The sequence below is a fragment of the Pelobates fuscus genome, chromosome 5, assembly GCF_036172605.1.
Source record: "Pelobates fuscus isolate aPelFus1 chromosome 5, aPelFus1.pri, whole genome shotgun sequence".
NCBI lineage: Eukaryota > Metazoa > Chordata > Amphibia > Anura > Pelobatidae > Pelobates > Pelobates fuscus.
The window spans coordinates 382844364-382861380 of NC_086321.1; the positions used below are offsets into that span (position 1 = coordinate 382844364).

The following is a 17017-nucleotide window of genomic DNA, read 5'->3' on the forward strand; positions in this document are numbered from 1 at the left end:
GCTCAGTGTATTATCACAGCTCAGTGTATTATCACAGCTCAGTGTATTATCACAGCTTATTGTATTACTGCAGCTCAGTGTAGTGGTTATTTTGTGTGGAGGCTAGATTTTTTTCTGGCACCCTAAGCAGTTCTCGATATATTGATAAAATTCACATTGTTGTTATTTAAATTTGGATGGCAGTGATAGTCTGTGTGCACTGCAGGTGTCCTTCATATACTGTAAGTACTTCTAAGGTAAGTGATAAATCCCTTGTTAACACAATGGCAAGAGAGGAGTTGGCCAAAAACCAGAGGACTTCACCCCAGGATGCCTTGCTTAGGGTGACCCCATAAAAGAATACTATAGGCACCAACACCACTTCATTGAGAGGTCATATCACTCTAGTTTTAACTCTGCAACTGAAACCTTTTCCTGTCCTTTCGCTGGAATAGCGAAGTGAAACCCGACTATTTCAATCAGACGATCTCATGCATTTTGCCGCTCATGTGCATTGTCCTGTCAATGCTTTCCTATAGACGATCTCTGCTAATCTCAGCCCCAGGGGTGTGGCGCAGCGAAGGCTCAACGCTCCAACACAGAAATAAAAAGGGTGCAAGAGGAGTGGTTGGCGCCATCTGTCAAGCATGGTAGAGGCTATGTGATGGCCCAGGGTGCTTTGGTGGCGGTAAAGTAAAATTTATACAGGGTAAGGCGAACATTAGAGGAGGAAGGCCGACACGCTTTACCCTCAGCGCTTGATTTGAGCCAATTTCCTTCCAAAACAGGACAATAACCCAAAGCATCGGGGGTGGGACAATGCAGTGCGGGATCGGACGCCAAGTCTGCGACGGGAAAGGCAAGTCTGTGATAGGTTCCCTTTAACTTACTTCCTGGTTTGGTGCAATCTCATTGGTTGACTAGAGTTAGTCTAATTAAGGGGTTCTAAATGTGTGCATTTTGCTTTTATTTTTTCCCTTTACATTTATAAAATAATGGATGCAATGGAACTTGGAATCTGCTTTAATAATAAACACAAGGCCTTTACTTCAGGTTTCTCTGGGACAGATTATGGAACACGTGTCTGGTGGGTTTGCGTTATGTTGTTGGTGCCCTGCAGGATGCCATCTTAACAGGTTCACTAATTAAAAGGGCCAGTACAGTCATCATCAGTCTGTGATAATCCTTTCTCCTGGAGCCGACATTGCATAGTAAAGTATGACTGCTCCAGGGCTGCGTTTTACCCCATGTGACCCTGAAAAAGTGAATATTTAAAGAAATGGTAATAGACAACCCTAGGCTGTAGCGCATTAAATGTCTCCACGCACTGAGGCGTTCAGTTTCACTCATTATCCCCCTCTAAGATATCACATACAGGAAATCATTCACTAAACTGGGAATCTTTAGGAATTGTGAATTTCAGAGAAAAATAAACTTTGCTAGTAATAGAACGGAGTTGGCCAATTTTTCCAAATTGTTTCTTTTGGCCTAAACCGTGCGGTTTTATTTTTGGTATTCTACATTCCCCAGCTTAGTGCCTAACCCGTATCAGAAAGGGTAATCTCTAACATTTTCGGGGGCATTTGTTAATTATGCATTATCTTCACTGATGTGTATTTATAACGCTAGCCTGCTCCTTTAAGAGCCAAACAATTATTGAACAGAGGAACACACACCTAGGGCCCCACTTTATCTGCGTCCACACTTTGTTCAACAAACAGTAAATGCTGGGGAATTTAACCCCTTAAGGACACATGACATGTGTGACATGTCATGATTCCCTTTTATTCCAGAAGTTTGGTCCTTAAGGGGTTAAAAAGAAAAATAATAATATTGCAAAATTTCAGATTAAAAACAGCCAAACCATGACCATACTGGAGCTCTCCATTCTCCCAAAGACCCATTCGAAATTATTCGCCTTTTGGGTTTTTTTCTCTTCAGTTACCTGCTTAGTGAATAAGCCCCAGTCTGGCAGTGGGATCTGGAACCACAGTTTCAGCCATTCTCTACTAGCTCACCTGTCCATCTCCGAGCCAAATCCACAGCCATGTCCTGGTGTTTGCCAGCCAGATCCGCTGTGTTAGCAATAAGGCGCCCATTGTCCATGATTAGATATGAATAAAGTCAGTGAGATACAGGTTAATCATGTAATGAATGTTTGTAGCTAACCAGCCATGGAGCCCTCCCTCCATATTATTAGACAATACCTGGGTCAAGCTGGCTGTGACATCACTTCCTGTGCACACCTGTGTGATGAACAGGTAAGAGATACATTGAAACCAATGGGAGCAGGAAACGTAACTAAATGGAATGAATGTATTGCTCAGCAATCCTAGTGCAGGCTCGGACTATTAGTGGGTTTTAGTGTTTATTGTCCATTCCTAATCCCTGGTCTAATATAACCATTCAATAATAGGAAGTCCATCTGGTTCTTATTCACCAAGCGCCCGATTGATGTGAACTGAAAACTGATTGAAACATTTAGACTAAATTAGCTGTTTGGGATTATTATTGGTATTTATATTGCGCCAGCATATTCCGTAGCGCTTTACAATATTATCAAAGGGGGAGATTTAACAATAAATGAGACAATTACAAAAACTTACAGGAACGATGGGTTGAAGAGCTTACAGTCTGTAGGAGGTGGGGTATAAATATTTACTGCTGCTCAATACATGTGTTAGTCAATGTATAGGTCAGATTATCACCTGATTGAATACTGCAATTCTTTGTGAAAACGTTTAAATAGTTAAAAAATCCAGCAAAATTAGATTTGAAGTGATTAGTAATTGTCTGGAAAGAAACCTGCAGTGAGGAAATGTATCACACATTAACCCTTTGATTGGCGGACTCCTACGTCTTATTCCAACCCCCCGGCCCCTCAAACAGACGTATTACCATGTCATTGAGAGCGCAGTGGGCATGGGCGTCTGCAGGAATTTTTCCAGGGGGGGGGGAGGGCATAATTGTAATGACATCCATGCTTGGCCCCTTTTTGACAGTGTCATAAAGGGGAGGAGCATAGTGATTATCACATAATGCCAGGGTGAATAGCGTTTTCACAACTATGGTGTCAGGAATACATGTTTGTATTCCTGACACTATAGCGTTCCTTTAAGCAAATTAAAGGAACATTCTGGTCACCATAACAACTTCATCTAAATGAAAATGCTATGATGCCAGGAAGCCCCTGGGTGCTCTTTCCTTTAGGGGTTAAACCGCTCTCAAATGGTTTAACCCCAAAGGCTTCCTCCAGTTTCAGGTCCCTCAGTGGTATTCGGCATCTGAAACGGTGTGTCAGGAAGTGCAGATTGACGTTAGGCATGGATGGCGCTAATTGGCTAGAGTTGACAGTTGACGCTCTAAGCCAATCGCTAGTTCACGGTTCATAAGTGTTTTACTTTTTTATGAATGGGGAGCTACTGATTGGCTTAGAGTGCCAGCTGACCGCTCTAGCCAATCAGCAACACCCCTACCCAGCGGCACTATGTGCTTCCTGACACTCAGTAAATAAAAGTGAACACATTAACACTAATATATTTTTTTTACCTGGGGAGATGAGAAGGTCCAGAGTTTCCCTGCCAGGCCCAGGTACCAAAGCCTTATGGTGTGGTGTCCAGAATAAAGTGGAGGGTTCACTTCATTTGTCCTTCCTGCTCCAATCTCCTTTTCTTCTCCTTCATTTGACAGTCTTCTTTTTCTTTTCTCATTCTGATTCCTTTCTGCTCCTTGCAGACCCTTTCTGCTCCTTCTCCTACTTTACCTTTGTGCTCCTTCTGATTCTTTCTGCTCCTTTACCTTTGTGCTTCTTCTGTCCCTTCCTGCCCCTTGCATACCCTTCCTGCTCCTTGCTGCCCCTGCTCCTTGCAGACCCTTCCTGCCCCTGCATTTAGGCCCCCGCACATCACTGGCCTAATCTATAGCCCCCCCCCATGCCTCACTTGCCTAATCTATAGGCTGCCTCTCCATGCCTCGCTTGCCTAATCTATAGCCTCCCCCCATGCCTCACTTGCCTAATCTATAGCCCCCCCCCCCATGCCTCACTGGTCTAATCTATAGCCTCCCCCCCATGCCTCACTTGCCTAATCTATAGGTTGCCCCCCCATGCCTCACTTGCCTAATCTATAGCCCCCCCCATGCCTCACTGGCCTAATCTATAGCCCCCCCCCATGCCTCACTGGCCTAATCTATAGCCCCCCCCCCCCCATGCCTCACTTGCCTAATCTATAGCTTCCCCCCCCATGCCTCACTGGCCTAATCTATAGGTTGCCTCCCCATGCCTCACTTGCCTAATCTATAGCCCCCCCCCCCATGCCTCACTTGCCTAATCTATAGCCCCCCCCCATGCCTCACTTGCCTAATCTATAGCCCCCCCCCCATGCCTCACTTGCCTAATCTATAGGTTGCCCCCCATGCCTCGCTTGCCTAATCTATAGCCCCCCCCATGCCTCACTTGCCTAATCTATAGCCCCCCCCCCCCCCCCCATGCCTCACTGGCCTAATCTATAGGCTGCCTCCCCATGCCTCACTTGCCTAATATATAGGCTATTTTAAACCCCCCCATATCCCTCACTCCCCTAATATAATGGCTGCCCCCCATCCCTCACTCCCCTAATCTATAGGCTATTTTAACCCCCCCACCCCATCCCTCACTTACCTGATCTGTAGGCTGTCTCTGTTGCCTGCCCCCATCCCTCCCTTCCCTGATCTGTAGGCTGTCTCTGTTGCCTGCCCCCATCCCTCCCTTCCCTGATCTGTAGGCTGTCTCTGTTGCCTGCCCCCATCCCTCCCTTCCCTGATCTGTAGGCTGTCTATGTTGCCTGCCCCCATCCCTCCCTTCCCTGATCTGTAGGCTGTCTCTGTTGCCTGCCCCCATCCCTCCCTTCCCTGATCTGTAGGCTGTCTCTGTTGCCTGCCCCCATCCCTCCCTTCCCTGATCTGTAGGCTGTCTCTGTTGCCTGCCCCCATCCCTCCCTTCCCTGATCTGTAGGCTGTCTCTGTTGCCTGCCCCCATCCCTCCCTTCCCTGATCTGTAGGCTGTCTCTGTTGCCTGCCCCCATCCCTCCCTTCCCTGATCTGTAGGCTGTCTATGTTGCCTGCCCCCATCCCTCCCTTCCCTGATCTGTAGGCTGTCTCTGTTGCCTGCCCCCATCCCTCCCTTCCCTGATCTGTAGGCTGTCTCTGTTGCCTGCCCCCATCCCTCCCTTCCCTGATCTGTAGGCTGTCTATGTTGCCTGCCCCCATCCCTCCCTTCCCTGATCTGTAGGCTGTCTCTGTTGCCTGCCCCCATCCCTCCCTTCCCTGGTCTGTAGGCTGTCTCTGTTGCCTGCCCCCATCCCTCCCTTCCCTGGTCTGTAGGCTGTCTCTGTTGCCTGCCCCCATCCCTCCCTTCCCTGATCTGTAGGCTGTCTCTGTTGCCTGCCCCCATCCCTCCCTTCCCTGGTCTGTAGGCTGTCTCTGGCTGCATGTGTTGCTCCCCTGCGGTTACACTCAGCAGAGAGAAGCAGGGATAGATGCAGCTTCCTGTCCCTGTCTCTCTCCATACACAGCGCCACCTACTGGCCGGCGCCGGTATTGCAGTTCATTTTAAATCTCACACGAAAAATAGCAGAACAAGCTGAAAAATCCGGGGGGGGGCAAGTGCCCCCTCTTGCCCCCCCCCCCCTGCGGACGCCCATGGCAGTGGGTGTGGCATGTGTCCATCAGGTGACCAGGTTTCCCCTATAAGAAGAGATTTTTTTATAATGAGAGAAAACAAACAAACCACAAACTGAACAGGACCGCATTTTATTTATAATTTAATTTTACTTCCTTATAATCTATCTGCTAAAAGCTAGGAATGCAGATCTCGATATCCCTAACTCTTTGTCCTCTTCTCATTTAGCGTGACGCCCAGGATTTCAGTCTGTCTAGAAGTGCCGTCCAGTCATGCAGGAACTGATTGCGGGACTGGAGAAGTTCAATTTTGACCTTGAGAGGGATATTCAAGGTCAGAGAGGAGCTCTTCTCCTTCCGTTCCAGGGCATGGACAGTAAGTTAATAAATTATCCTCTGTGCTGTCAGTCAGACCGATGGGAGAGTTTCCGGCCTCGCTCACTTTCAGCTATAGTTCAAAGTGGAATTGAGGGAAACCAGGAATGAATGTGAGCTGAGCAGACGAACACTCGACTCTCCGATCGCGCACGCTCATGGCAACGCTTTCACTCAGTTAATACATGTAATACGTATATGATTGGCCACTCCTGTGCATGCACAATTTATCCACAATGCTTCACAATATCCTGTACAGACAAGAAAGTCTTTGGAGTGGTTACAAGGCAGCAGACCAGCAGCTGACAAAACTTCAACACCTATTAATAGTTATTTAAGTTATTTAATTTACCTAAATTCATTTATATATTCGTTTACTGACCATAGGGTCAGTGAATCAATAGGGTACTCGAAAAAAGGAACACTGTATGGTCATTTACCAACATGTATTCCTGACCCTGTGTTAACTTTAATCAAGTCTGCAGCTGCTGCTTCTGCCCCTAATCTGTCTGCTTGACTGACATCATCAGATGAGATTCTCTGAGCCAATTACAATGCTTTCCCATAGGATTGGCTGAGACTGTCAAGGAGGCAGATAAGGGGCAGAGCCAGCATAATTCAAACACAGCCCTGGCCAATCAGCATCTCCCCATATAGATACATTTAATCAATGCATCTCTAGGAGGAAAGTTCAGTGTCTGCATGCAGAGGGTGGAGACACTCAATGGCAGTCACACTGTGCAGCACTGCCCCAGGAAGCACCTCTAGTAGCCATCTGAGAAGTGGTCAGTGGAGGTTGTCCCTAGGCTGTAATGTAAACACTGCATTTTTTCTAAAAAGACAGTATTTGCAGCAAAAAGCCTGAAGGGAATGATTCTAATCACCAGAACAAATTCAATAAGCTGAATACTGTACATTACGCTGAATACTGTACATTACGCTGTATACTGTACATTACGCTGTATACTATACATTATGCTGTATACTCCACAAAAAGCTGTATATACACAATAATACTATACAAAAAGCTGTAGTTGTTCTGGTGACTATAGTGTCCCTTTAATAGATCATTTATATTTTATTAGGCGGGTGATGTTCTGTTTACTACGGGATTGGCCAGAATATCACTTGGAAATTCAGAGGAAAGTCATAATAAGCATTGTAGATACATGAAGGAGCCTTCCAGGGGAGGTGGTGGACACTTTGGATTGAGACATAACAGTTCCAAATAACAAAATAAAATAAGAAATGATCAGATTGGATTCCTGCCAGCTTTATATGATCTCATGCTATTTCCAAGGATTAAATATATGTGTGGGCTATAGTGAGTTTATTGCTGTCCTGCTCAATACGCCATATAAGTATTCACAGTTAAAGGAGAGGGGTTTATCCACTAAACCGAGAATTGTAGAAAGATGACAAATATATTATACATATTCTACATGTCAAACTGGAAATATCCACAGCTCCGGCATTGCCCCGACATTGCCCCGACATTGCTCCGTCATTGCCCCGACATTGCTCCGTCATTGCTCCAGCATTGCTGCGACATTGTTCCGGCATTGCCCCGACATTGCTCCGGCATTGCCCCGACATTGCTCCGGCATTGCTCCGTCATTGCTTTGGCATTGCCCCGACATTGCTCCGGCATTGCCCCGACATTGCTCCGTCATTGTCCCGGCATTGCTCCATCATTGCTCCGGCATTGCCCCGACATTGCTCCGGCATTGTCCCGGCATTGCTCCGGCATTGTCCCGGCATTGCTCCGGCATTGCCCCGACATTGCTCCGGCATTGCCCCGACATTGCTCCGGCATTGTCCCGGCATTGCTCCGGCATTGCTCCGGCATTGTCCCGGCATTGTCCCGGCATTGCCCCGACATTGCTCCGACAACATTGCTCCGGCATTGCCCCGACATTGATCCGACAACATTGCTCCGGCATTGCCCCGGCTCCGTTATTTGGCCTAAAGTTTACAGTTCTGTAGTCATTTCTCAACATTTCATGATTTAGTAAGTAAACCCCACAAGCAGGTTAAAGAGGATCGTTTGGGAGGAAGAGGCATGTGTTCAGTCAGTTATCGGTCAGTTGTCAGTCAGTTATCGGTTAGTTGTCAGTCAGTTATCGGTTAGATGTCAGTCAGTTATCGGTTAGTTGTCAGTCAGTTATCGGTTAGATGTCAGTCAGTTATCGGTTAGTTGTCAGTCAGTTATCGGTTAGTTGTCAGTCAGTTATCGGTTAGTAGTCAGTCAGTTATCGGTTAGTTGTCAGTCAGTTATCGGTTAGTAGTCAGTCAGTTATCGGTTAGTTGTCAGTCAGTTATCGGTCAGTTATCGGTTAGTTCTGTGTCTCGTCTGGGGATCTGACCATGTCAGAAAGGGTTAAAATGTGGCTTGTGTTTGAGGATACGCAGTGCTGTGTTAATGTAAACAAAGGGGTTTTGTGTACATGTACAACAATCACTGTGTTTTGTGTATTGTGTCCTCACGCAGAGTCCGGTGTAGCTGTGTGCGACTACTACCTTAAAGGAATATGCCGCAAAGGTAAGTCCCGGACATAGAAAGATCTCCTCTTTGTCCAGGAAAATATAGAAAAATAAAACCACAAATAAAAAATAAATGATAAATAATAAATTGGCTAGTGAGAGAAATACAAAAGCACTTTTTTATATGGAAATATAATCTGTGTAAATTACATTTGTAGTCTTATTATTATTATTATTATTTATACAGTGCTACCATATTCCACAGCAGTTTCCTTTAACCCCTTAAGGACCAAACTTCTGGAATAAAAGGGAATCATGACATGTCACACATGTCATGTGTCCTTAAGGGGTTAAGGTGATGAAGTAGCTTTAAAAAAACAACTTTATAATATAATTCTCTCTATTGTATTGTCCCTCCCAGGCTGTGTATCGTATTGTCCCTCCCAGGCTGTGTCGTATTGTCCCTCCCAGGCTGTGTCGTATTGTCCCTCCCAGTCTGTGTGTCGTATTGGCCCTCCCAGGCTGTGTATCGTATTGGCCCTCCCAGGCTATGTATCGCATTGGCCCTCCCAGGCTATGTATCGCATTGGCCCTCCCAGGCTATGTATCGCATTGGCCCTCCCAGGCTATGTATCGCATTGGCCCTCCCAGGCTATGTATCGCATTGGCCCTCCCAGGCTATGTATCGCATTGGCCCTCCCAGGCTATGTATCGCATTGACCCTGCCAGGCTGTGTATCGTATTGGCCCTCCCAGGCTATGTATCGTATTGGCCCTCCCAGGCTATGTATCGTATTGGCCCTCCCAGGCTATGTATCGCATTGGCCCTCCCAGGCTATGTATCGCATTGGCCCTCCCAGGCTATGTATCGTATTGGCCCTCCCAGGTTGTGTATCGTATTGGCCCTCCCAGGCTATGTATCGCATTGACCCTCCCAGGCTATGTATCATATTGACCCTCCCAGGCTATGTATCGCATTGACCCTCCCAGGCTATGTATCGCATTGGCCCTCCCAGGCTATGTATCGCATTGGCCCTGCCAGGCTGTGTATCGTATTGACCCTGCCAGGCTGTGTATCGTATTGGCCCTCCCAGGCTATATATCGTATTGGCCCTCCCAGGCTATGTATCGTATTGGCCCTCCCAGGCTATGTATCGTATTGGCCCTCCCAGGCTATGTATCGTATTGGCCCTCCCAGGCTATGTATCGCATTGGCCCTCCCAGGCTATGTATCGCATTGGCCCTCCCAGGCTATGTATCGTATTGACCCTCCCAGGCTATGTATCGGATTGGCCTGGTGTTTGAAATCAGTAAGCCCCAGGCAGGTGAGAGAGGGAGCATAATGTAGAGTTCTCTGCTTCCTAGATTCCAGGATAAAGTAAAGCTCGAGAGACCCCCGATCCTCTAATCTCTGCAGGTTTGCCTGCATCCCAATAGGGGTCCATCCCATCAAATCTTATCGTTCTGTAATGCCTACATATCACATCATGGGGAACATGTCTGTCTGTTAACCTTTGTGTTTCGATATGCTCTGTTCTAGGGCCCATGTGCCCCTTCCGTCATCTTTGTGGGGAGAAGACCGTGGTCTGCAAGCACTGGCTGAGGGGTCTGTGCAAGAAAGGAGATAACTGCGAGTTTCTTCACGTGTATGATATGGGGCGCATGCCAGAATGCTACTTCTACTCCAAATTCGGTGAGGCGGTAGAAATATTCCTTATGTTCTGATGGATGGGTCTGGCCCCGGCCAGGGGGGTTGTTTATTTGTGGATGGGGGGTTGTTTATTTGTGGATGGGGGGTGTGAAGCTCGATTTATTCCTGCTCAGTGGCTCCAACCTCTGGGTTCTGTGTGTCTCCTGGCTGTCTGCGAGGGTCTCCATGTATCTAAGATGGAACGTCTCATTCAGCCGACCCCATACTCCACAATACATCCTTTATTGTATGTTCGCTGCTTTTCGTACGGTAGAGGGGATTCCTTCTAACAAGTGGAATCTAAATAAAGTGCTTTTTGCAGAATTTATTCTAGTATCTATTGTATTGAAGAATGCGTCAACAAGCTTGTGTCATCTACATAAATGAAGGTCTTAATAAAAAAATAAAAAAATTAACAAAATTTAAAAAACCTAACAACCCCTGCTTTAATGTATATTGTGAGTTCCAGATCTCCTTGGAGCCATACGTAGCTTTGTTTTGAGAATATTTCTGCTCTGAATTTCCATCAGAAATCAGCTTAAACTGTAGCGATGTCTGGGCTAAACAAAACATAGGAATTAATATCCGCTTAATAGAAAAACAGACACAATTCTGCATCTTTGCTGGCTTATACACTAGCATGAGAACTATCAGACGGTTTATAGTGATCTTCAAATTAACGCATCCATTTAAATATAGAAACCACCATTAAAGTTTATGGAATTGTTGAGGATAAATCATTTGAAAGGTTTGTCTAATACGGGGAAATCCGTATTCCTAACGCTATATCATCGTGCCCTATTTGCAGGTTTGGATCTTAATTGGGCTAATTACGTCCATTGTCAGCCTGCAGTGCGTGCTGATGATGGATGGATTTTTTTTGCACAGAAATTATATTTGGTATAATGGAACCGAGCGTTCTGAGCTGCCAACGTTACTTGTATCAGGCTGTAACTAGCCATCAGCACAAAAACCCAAATCTGTCTGAATGTGCCGCGTTTCGTGGTGGCTTGAGTAACCTTTTATGCTTTAAATTCATTCTTAAAGGACCACTATAGGCACCCAGACCACTTCAGCTTAATGAAGAGGTCTGGGTGCCAGGTCCCTCTAGGATTAACCCTGCAGCTGTAAACATAGCAGTTTCAGAGAAACTTCTCACTGTGATTTTCACAGTGAGAAGACGCCAGCGTCCATAGGAAAGCATTGAGAATGCTTTCCAATGAGACTGGCTGAATGCGCGCGCGGCTCTTGCTGCGCATGCGCATTCAGCCAATGACGGCAGAAGAAGGAGGAGATTCCCCAGCGCCGAGGGAGCCCGGCACTGGAAAAAAGGTAAGTGGTTAACCCCTTCATCACCCTAGAGCCCGACAGGAGTGGGGCCCTGAGGGTGAGGGGGGCCCAAGTATGTTTTCCTGGCACTATAGTGGTCCTTTAATTCCCGACAATGCTCAATTCAAGAAATAACCCAGAATAGAGTGTAATCATGTGATTTTTACATGACTTATATCACAGAGACCAAAATATCCCAGTTCTTAAGGGAACTCATGTAAAACTTATCCAGGAAGCGCCCACTGAACCAGTTTGTTTTGGAATGTACGGCTTTAACTAGTGGCCAACTGCTGCCATCTGCTGGCCCTTATAATCACACCCTGAATGTTTTCGCAATAATTCAGAACTATATACGGCTTGTTTTTTAACACACATTCTGTCCTACTTTACAAGGTTTACACATTTCCCCATGGTAATAAAAGCGTTAACACGAGGTTCAGATTGTGTGCACCTTCTCTAATTTGGGATCGCTTTGATATTCACTTTTAGGAGACTGCAGCAACAAGGATTGTCCCTTCCTACATATCGACCCGGCTTCCAAGATCAAGGACTGTCCATGGTATGACAGAGGATTCTGCAAACACGGTAATTCTCACACCACGTCCGAACAATTGTCAGCAAGCTGGCCCAGTGACCATTAATTATTATTCTGCAGCGTTGTACAATAGGTGGACTAACAGACAAGTATCTGCAATAAGACGAGCTGGACGTGGGAACAGAGGGAGATAATTGCCCTCCTCAAACCAGCTTTCATTCTAGGGGACTAGATACCGGAAACCAGTCAGTAGGTTCATATCTCCCACCAGTCTCCATCATGCGACAGTCAGACAGATTTTGGGCCCCTTCTCTCTGTACCTCTGTCCCAAGTGTTTTGTTTGTTTTTCCCCTTGTGCGTTGCTTCTGGTTATTACAGAGAAAAGGCCCAAAATAATCACGTCAAGAGAATTATTGAATAAACAGATCTGTCTGTGTACCTGGTGGTATCCGTAAACCATATTGTGACTTCCTTCCAGTGGCCAAAAATGTTAAAAGTACCCCCAAGCACCGTTTCGTATCGGCCTACGTTTCTTTCACATTTTTTTGATTTTTGAGGCAGTTCATGTCTCTCTTCGTTCTGTTCAATAGATCAGCAGCAATTACACACACATGCTCAGAAACACATACACACTGACACACAAGTACACATACACAGATACAGCCAGAGACACACATCAAGATGCACACACTGACACAAACCTAGCCAGATACACACAAAGCTAGATACATAGCCAGATACACACACAAAGACAGATATATATACACACCGACACAAACACAGCCAAATTCACACACACATCCAGGTACACACACTCACAGCCAGACACACACATATACAGCCAGATACACACACTGACACACACAGCCAAATTCATACACACACTCACAGCCAGACACACACATATACAGCCAGATACACACACTGGCACACACAGCCAAATTCATACACACACTCACAGCCAGACACACACACTCCCAGCCAGACACACACATATATAGCCAGATGCACTGACTCAGACCCAGGTACACACACACATATATAAATTTACATCTTCTTTCTAGCCACCCTCCTGTTTACTTACCTTTTGGGTACAGAAGGCTGACTTCCCCGGGGTCCAGTGGGAGCTGGACGGCCAAGGCTGATGGCAGTCTGACTCTCCTCCTCCACCTCCCCAGAGGCGCTCTGTTACTTGGGAGGAAGTTATCTCACCTCACTTGCTTCCATCAGGCAACATGAAAGGGGGGCCCCTGATTACATCAGGTGCCGCAGCACACAGGGTTTGGTTGCCGTCAGGGGGCCCACAGGGCAACTGCTTTGGGCCCCCCCAGGAGTAACTGGGCCAGGGGCAGCTGCCCTGTTTGCCCCACTTTAAAGACGGCCCTGCTACTTTGTGTATTATTCCATTTTACAGGCCGTGCATATCACGTTGCAGCAACATGAAGGAGATTTTTTTACACTATGTTATTGGTTCTGTATTTACATAATTGCTTTGTTTTATTTTATTTATTTAGTTTTTATCTATGCCATTTTATTTAACGCTTGGGATGTATTTAGGTCCTGGTAGGAAGTTGATCATCTTTAGCCATACACTCCTTTTACACACCCCTCGTTGTTCTTTTTTTATTTTAGTTAAGTCCAGCTGCAAGTAGCTTCATTTATGAGAAAAAAAAACATGAATGAAACAACTCAGCAAGATAAAGGAACATTCCAAGCACTATAACCACTAAAGCATGCTGCAGTGTTTATGGTACCAGGAATGCCCTAATGTAAGTCATTGAACTGTTTTAGAGCTTCTTATCTTGGTCCATCGTGCCACTCCCGAACTCACCTATAGCTCTCCGTCTGAGCTAATTCTAGCAGTGCAGGGCTCAGCTCATTGGCTAGGAGCGAGGAGTTCCCAGCACTACAGACTGTAGTGGTTATGGTGCTCAGAGTTTTGTTTTTTTAATCTCAATGGACCGTTCCTATTAACATGTTTGTTTTTGAATAGTAGACATTAATCAGCCCCGTGCTACGTTTCACTAAACAATGACTTGTAGCACGTTTACCGATTGGATTATTCACCAAAACAAAATGAACCGTTCAAAGTAAATATATATATTTTTTTTTACAAACAACCACTAACCAAATAGAAACATAAATGACTTTTGAACAAAACTTTGATTTCCCGAGAATGCACGGTTTAGCAGATAACTCAGTGTAGCAGAATGTCGGACACAGAGAGAGCCATTACTGTTTAATAATAACCTCTCGGTTCTCTCTTCTCCAGGACCTGTGTGTAAGCACCGTCACACGCGCAGGGTAATGTGCGCAAACTATCTGGTTGGATTCTGTCCGGAGGGCCCCAGGTGTAAATACATGCAGTAAGTGTGGAAATTGGTGGAATAAGGAACTTGGTGATTTCCGATAATTATATAATACCTAGTATGAAAGTACACCTACATGTACACCCAGAAAGTATACTCACATGTACACGCAGATATTACTCTCATGGGCATATAGGTGTATTCTTACCTGAATACCTGTCTGGATACAGATTTACACACCGGTGTATACTTACCTGAATACCTGTCTGGATACAGATTTACACACATGTGTATACTTACCTGGATACAGATTTACACACGTGTATACTTACCTGAATACGTGTCTGGATACAGATTTACACACAGGTGGTCTTGTACAATTCTTTTTCTTGTCTTTCAGTCCCAAGACAGACCTGATTCTGTGCAGTTCAGACCACACGAAGGTTGGTATTAAAATTAACACGGTCTCCAATTATAAGACTTTTCAATCAGTTTTGTTCTCGCTAACACTAACAGTGCGTTGCCAGGCTGTTTGTTATCGCTGTTTTGCAGTCTCCCCTATTGACCCTGTTGTTCATTTTGCTTCTGACTACCATAGATTAGCGCTGGTTACCAGAAACACACCACCTTGTCGCCTTCGGGACATGACCACGTGTCACATCAGCCAGGCTTAATGTTGGAGCTTCCTCATCTCTCACACCTGACTGTGATCAGCTTGATGCAGGAGCGATTCAGAACCATGCAGGAACACACATGTAATGGGCTGAGACCCCTGGACCAAGTCACCTGCTTCAAGGTACGTGGGACCAGGAGCGTGTTGTAACCTGAGACTGGCATCAGATCATTTGTTGGACAGTAACATTGCCATTCTAATTCCACTGTGAGTTGTCACAAGACTTGGTTGTTCGAGTGGCCATAACCTATTTAATAACTTGTTTAGGATTCCCCCATAGTTTTCCATGAGAGAGCCTGTACAACAGCCATGTTCACCAAATAGCTCAATTTTCGTTCATTGCAACATCTACAAGTTAGCAGAGTGTCCTCAGAAGACGTGCACAGGGGGGGACTTTTGTTTCGATTAATTTTCAAACTGTGTTTCACCTGAAATTCTGATTTATATAGATTTAAACAAACCGAATTTTGTCTGAAATGTAATTAATTTTCAAAATTCTGATGTTTATTATACCCCGTGGGGAAGGAATGAAGGTGGCAGTCGCAAGCTATCAATTTATGGATTTATCTGCTAAACTGCTGAAAGATCGAAATTGTAGTTTTACAATACTGCTGAAGTAAATGTGTTTATATGTCAGTCCTCACTCCAGTAAGTGATGTAACGACGTTTAGTGAGGTGCGGGAGCGAGGAACTGTCACTGTGCACTTTAATATATCTGCGTTAATAAAAATGACATTTTTACTTTTCTATGTCTACTTTTGCAGTGCGGAGAGAGAGGGCACTACGCTAATAAGTGCAGTAACAGTCGCATTGCCTTGATGTTGAGAAAATGCTGAGATAGCGAGGAACCGATGGACCCACCCACAAGTGTCATTGCGCAATAATTTGTCGTTTTGGGAAAGGCTTGGACGATTTCCAGAACTTCCAGCAGAAGTGACTATTCTAATTCTAGATGTTCTTACTTGCCAGACTGATGTTTGTAGACTATATCTATACAATGTCTATTCAGATTCAATAAAGTGAAGATAATCACTACATAGACCCCTTGGCGTGGCATAGAGCATGTGATGTAAGGAGTTGAATGGGGCATCACCATTCACTGTCACGCACTAAAATATATTTATTAATAAATGTTTTACTTTTGCAGCAAATTGCCGGCCTTGATAAGTCTGTGTTCTAAGTTACCATGGGCTCATTCATTGAATGGAAGCCATTAATACTCGATTCAAAATGTTCTGATTGGATGAGTCGGCGTTCTGTTTTTCTTCCCCACCCTCTCAATACGTGCAGCGATTTGCTGGTTATCTGTGCGTTCCTTTCTTCACTCTCTTCGTCTTCGAAGCAGGAGAGAAGTTTCCAAGCCATGGTGCAAGTTTCTGATTTTAATAAACCCACAAGCGTATCAGTGAATTTCTATCGGATGCATTCTTACATCTCTTTAATTTTGTGGTTCATATCTCCCTGGGACTCACCCAGCTTCGTGGCTTATATATATTTGAAACCAAATACTGCGTGAATTTTATACTGTATATGTTTAACAAAACATCGACAACCCATGATACTAAAAGTATAATTATCAAAGACCCTGTCTTTGATAATAATATTCCGTACATTGGGTCCCGTATTTAAAGCGGCACTGTCATGCCGAACGTACCTTTCCCCAAACGCTTCCTCTCTCAGAATCTGTTCTTCTTTCTGATCTAATTTTCTTTAAAACATTTAGATAAAGTAGGGACTACTTTGTCTTATGTATTTTTCCTGCGCCTGACCTTCTTTGACCCAAGAAGGAGCTTAAGTCAGCTCCATTTCTTGTGATCAATACTCACCCTCTCCTCCGTGAGTCAATCGTTGCTTCATTCGCCATTCGAACGCCTTGTCATTTAGACAGGGCACCGGTGAATTCACTGAATTTCGTCCTAACAGAATGAGTACAGTTTGTCCTTTCGTGTTAGGACGAACTTTTGTACTTTTTGTTCGGTATGAAATTCC

At 45.1% G+C, this 17017-nt stretch overlaps 1 protein-coding gene across 1 annotated transcript; it reads left to right on the forward strand.

Moving 5' to 3' along the window:
* The first annotated feature begins 2187 nt into the window (after positions 1-2187).
* On the forward strand, positions 2188-16169 carry CPSF4L (cleavage and polyadenylation specific factor 4 like). The gene is made up of 9 exons (XM_063453442.1): positions 2188-2240; positions 5864-6010; positions 8501-8551; positions 10033-10185; positions 12001-12096; positions 14319-14412; positions 14756-14798; positions 14954-15151; positions 15793-16169. The coding sequence occupies exons 2-9, from the start codon at positions 5908-5910 to the stop codon at positions 15862-15864; spliced, it is 810 nt and encodes a 269-aa protein (XP_063309512.1). The 5' UTR covers positions 2188-2240; positions 5864-5907; the 3' UTR covers positions 15865-16169.
* Positions 16170-17017: the final 848 nt, after the last annotated feature.

What these genes read in the sequence shown, in the direction of transcription:
- CPSF4L (XM_063453442.1), top strand. Translation starts at nt 5,908, where the DNA reads ATGCAGGAACTGATTGCGGGACTGGAGAAGTTCAATTTTGACCTTGAG. An exon ending in TCCGTTCCAGGGCATGGACA is followed by an intron (nt 6,011 to 8,500) that starts GTAAGTTAATAA and finishes GTCCTCACGCAG; the next exon opens with AGTCCGGTGTAGCTGTGTGC. An exon ending in GCAGTTCAGACCACACGAAG is followed by an intron (nt 14,799 to 14,953) that starts GTTGGTATTAAA and finishes TGACTACCATAG; the next exon opens with ATTAGCGCTGGTTACCAGAA.